Source organism: Penaeus japonicus, unplaced genomic scaffold, assembly GCF_977035675.1.
Source record: "Penaeus japonicus unplaced genomic scaffold, GWHDUDI00000001_assembly GWHDUDI00000006, whole genome shotgun sequence".
Lineage (NCBI taxonomy): Eukaryota > Metazoa > Arthropoda > Malacostraca > Decapoda > Penaeidae > Penaeus > Penaeus japonicus.
Genome location: NW_028234408.1, coordinates 11,349,086 through 11,351,585, shown reverse-complemented (window position 1 = coordinate 11,351,585; position 2,500 = coordinate 11,349,086). Strand labels below are relative to the sequence as shown.

Here is a 2,500-nt window from a genome sequence, read left to right as displayed (position 1 = left end):
CCTCCACAGCTCTTGCTCTCCATGCTGCCTACATTGTCACTGCTGCTGTGGAAGATACTTCCCATTAATAAAGTGCAGCAGGGAAAGGGAGAAGGGAAAGGGAGAGGGGAGAGGTGAGAGAGAGAGGGGAAGGGGAGAGGGAGAGGGAGAGTGAAAGGGAGAGGGAGAGGGAGAGGGAGAAGGAGAAGGAGAAGGAGAGGGAGAGGGAGAGGGAGAGGGAGAGGGAGAGGGAGAGGGAGAGGGAGAAGGAGAGGGAGAGGGGAGAGGGAGAGGGAGAGGGAGAGGGGAGGGAGAGGGAGAGGAGAGGGAGAGGAGAGGGGAGGGAGAGGGAGAGGAGGGGAGAGGGAGAGGGAGAGGGAGAGGAGGAGAGGAGAGGGGAGGGAGAGGGAGAGGAGGAGAGGTGAGAGGGAGAGGGAGAGGGAGAGGGAGAGGAGAGGGAGAGGGAGACGGAGAGGGAGAGGGAGAGGGAGAGGGAGGGAGAGGGAGAGGGGAGGAGGGAGAGGGAGAGGGTGAGGGAGAGGGTGAGGGAGAGGAGAGGGAGAGGGAGAGGGAGAGGGAGAAGGAGAGGGAGAGGGAGAGGGAGGAGAGGGAGAGGGAGAGGGAGAGGAGAGGAGGGAGAGGGAGAGGAGAGGGAGAGAGGAAGAAGAGAAGAGAGAGGGGGAAGGGAGAGGAGAGGGGGAAGGAGAGGGAGGGAGGAAAAGAGAGAGGGGGAAGAGAGAGAGAGAGGGAGGAGAGAGAGGAGGGAGAAGGGAGAGAGAGAGGGAAAAGAGAGAGGTGAGAAATGGAGAGAGAGAGAGAGAGAGGGAGAGAGAGAGGGAGAGAGAGAGAGAGAGAGAGAGAGAGAGAGAGAGAGAGAGAGAGAGAGAGAGAGAGAGAGAGAGAGAGAGAGAGAGGAGGAGAGAGGGAGAGAGGGAGAGAGAGGAGAGAGGGAGAGAGGAGAGAGGGAGAGAGGGAGAGAGGGAGAGAGGGAGAGAGGGAGAGAGGGAGAGAGGGAGAGAGGGAGAGAGGGAGAGAGGAAGAGAAGGAGAGAGGAAGAGAGGGAGAGAGGAAGAGAGGGAGAGAGGGAGAGAGGGAGAGAGGGAGAGAGGGAGAGAGGGAGAGAGGGAGAGAGGGAGAGGGGGAGAGAGGGAGAGAAATGATATTCATGATTTTTTCATTATCATTCATATTTTGAGCATCATTACAATCAATAATCATTGAATGTATAGATGTATAAACAAGATAACAGAAGCAATTTAGAAACTATTCACTGATACTAAGGATATAATATCAATATGGAAATATACCTGAAATTAGTAATAGTGATGGTCTCTGTTTCAGTATCAGATACATTTGTAGGTGTTGGGGTTCTGCCATGACCTGGTGTTGACAGGAACACATCTGAGTTGTCAATTTCATCCGTGGGGTAAGAGTCTGATGACCCACTCGTGAATGACAAGTGCCGCCTGAGAATAGGTTAATACAATTTAGCCCATTAGGTGAAACTATGATATAATGTGTTTATAATTCTATTTCACAGACACTGTCAGACAACACTAGTAGTAAAACCACAGTATATCATGCTCATATTTTCAAAATCAACCTTCTACACCAATAAGACACAAGGTTAACTTCATTACCCGAAAGTCGATCCTTCAACAAATTTTACTTTCTGAGCTGCAGGGTCATTAGTGGAAGCAGTGTGGCAGGGTGAACTGTCTACACTAATGGAAGCTTGGTCAATACTTCCCCGACTTCCACAGTGCCTGCGGGAAGGGGGACCTGAGTAAAGCCTGACACACCAAAGTTTGACGGTTATTTGTTAGCACAATAAACACGCTAAGTGAGGAATAAACATATAATTAGTGATTACTATCTCTGTAAAGCTACAAATCAGATAAAAAAAAAAAAATCACACACACAAATGAGCTTTTAATTAATACAGTGGAAATATACTTGTAAAATATTGTAAGCACCAGATCTCTCCCAGCACAATGCCTCTATGAGCTTCAATGGAGTGATAACAGGAGGTTTTTGTATTTGTTTACATTATTTTCACAAGTGAAGAAAAATGTGTCTATACAAATGGAACTCCTATGATTATATACATATGTAAAACATATGTTTTGAGGGAAAGATCATGTGATAGGACATCAACTGAGGGGAGCAAAACATTCCCATGACATGATATCATGTCACCCGGCACAAATGGGCTAATATTCTTTATCTGCTACTGTACTGGATAAAGGATCTTTTGCTCTTCTTGCCTCATCCATGATAAATCAACTCCCAATTCTATGAATTTCCCTGAACACATTTGAGCATTTACACTACAGATTCTCATCATTTCAAATATCAATTCTGAAATACCTAATAATTCAGAGCTGATTATTATCACCTTAGTCATGCTGTTTTCATTTACTGCCTGTACACATTAGGGTAGATTTGAACACACAATCCTAATCTTTTACAACAGAAATGGATAATAATCAAATCAAACAACATGCCCTTCCTACTTACA

The 2,500-nt window shown here is 46.7% G+C and overlaps 1 protein-coding gene across 14 annotated transcripts in view; it reads right to left on the bottom strand.

Moving 5' to 3' along the window:
• tweek (transmembrane protein KIAA1109 homolog tweek) overlaps positions 1-2,500 on the bottom strand; it is a 77,951-nt gene that overhangs the window by 14,695 nt on the left and 60,756 nt on the right. For 11 of the 14 annotated variants that reach the window (XM_086537662.1, XM_086537663.1, XM_086537656.1 and 8 more), the window contains exons 62-65: position 2,500; positions 1,620-1,745; positions 1,287-1,445; positions 1-45 (exon numbers count right to left, since the gene is read on the bottom strand). The exon at positions 1-45 is cut by the window's left edge; the exon at position 2,500 is cut by the window's right edge and continues 370 nt beyond it. In XM_086537662.1, the coding sequence (XP_086393788.1) occupies positions 1-45; positions 1,287-1,445; positions 1,620-1,745; position 2,500 (331 nt within the window). The remainder of the gene's footprint in view (positions 46-1,286; positions 1,446-1,619; positions 1,746-2,499) is intronic. The other 3 variants (XM_086537657.1, XM_086537669.1, XM_086537668.1) reach the window with 1 other exon arrangement.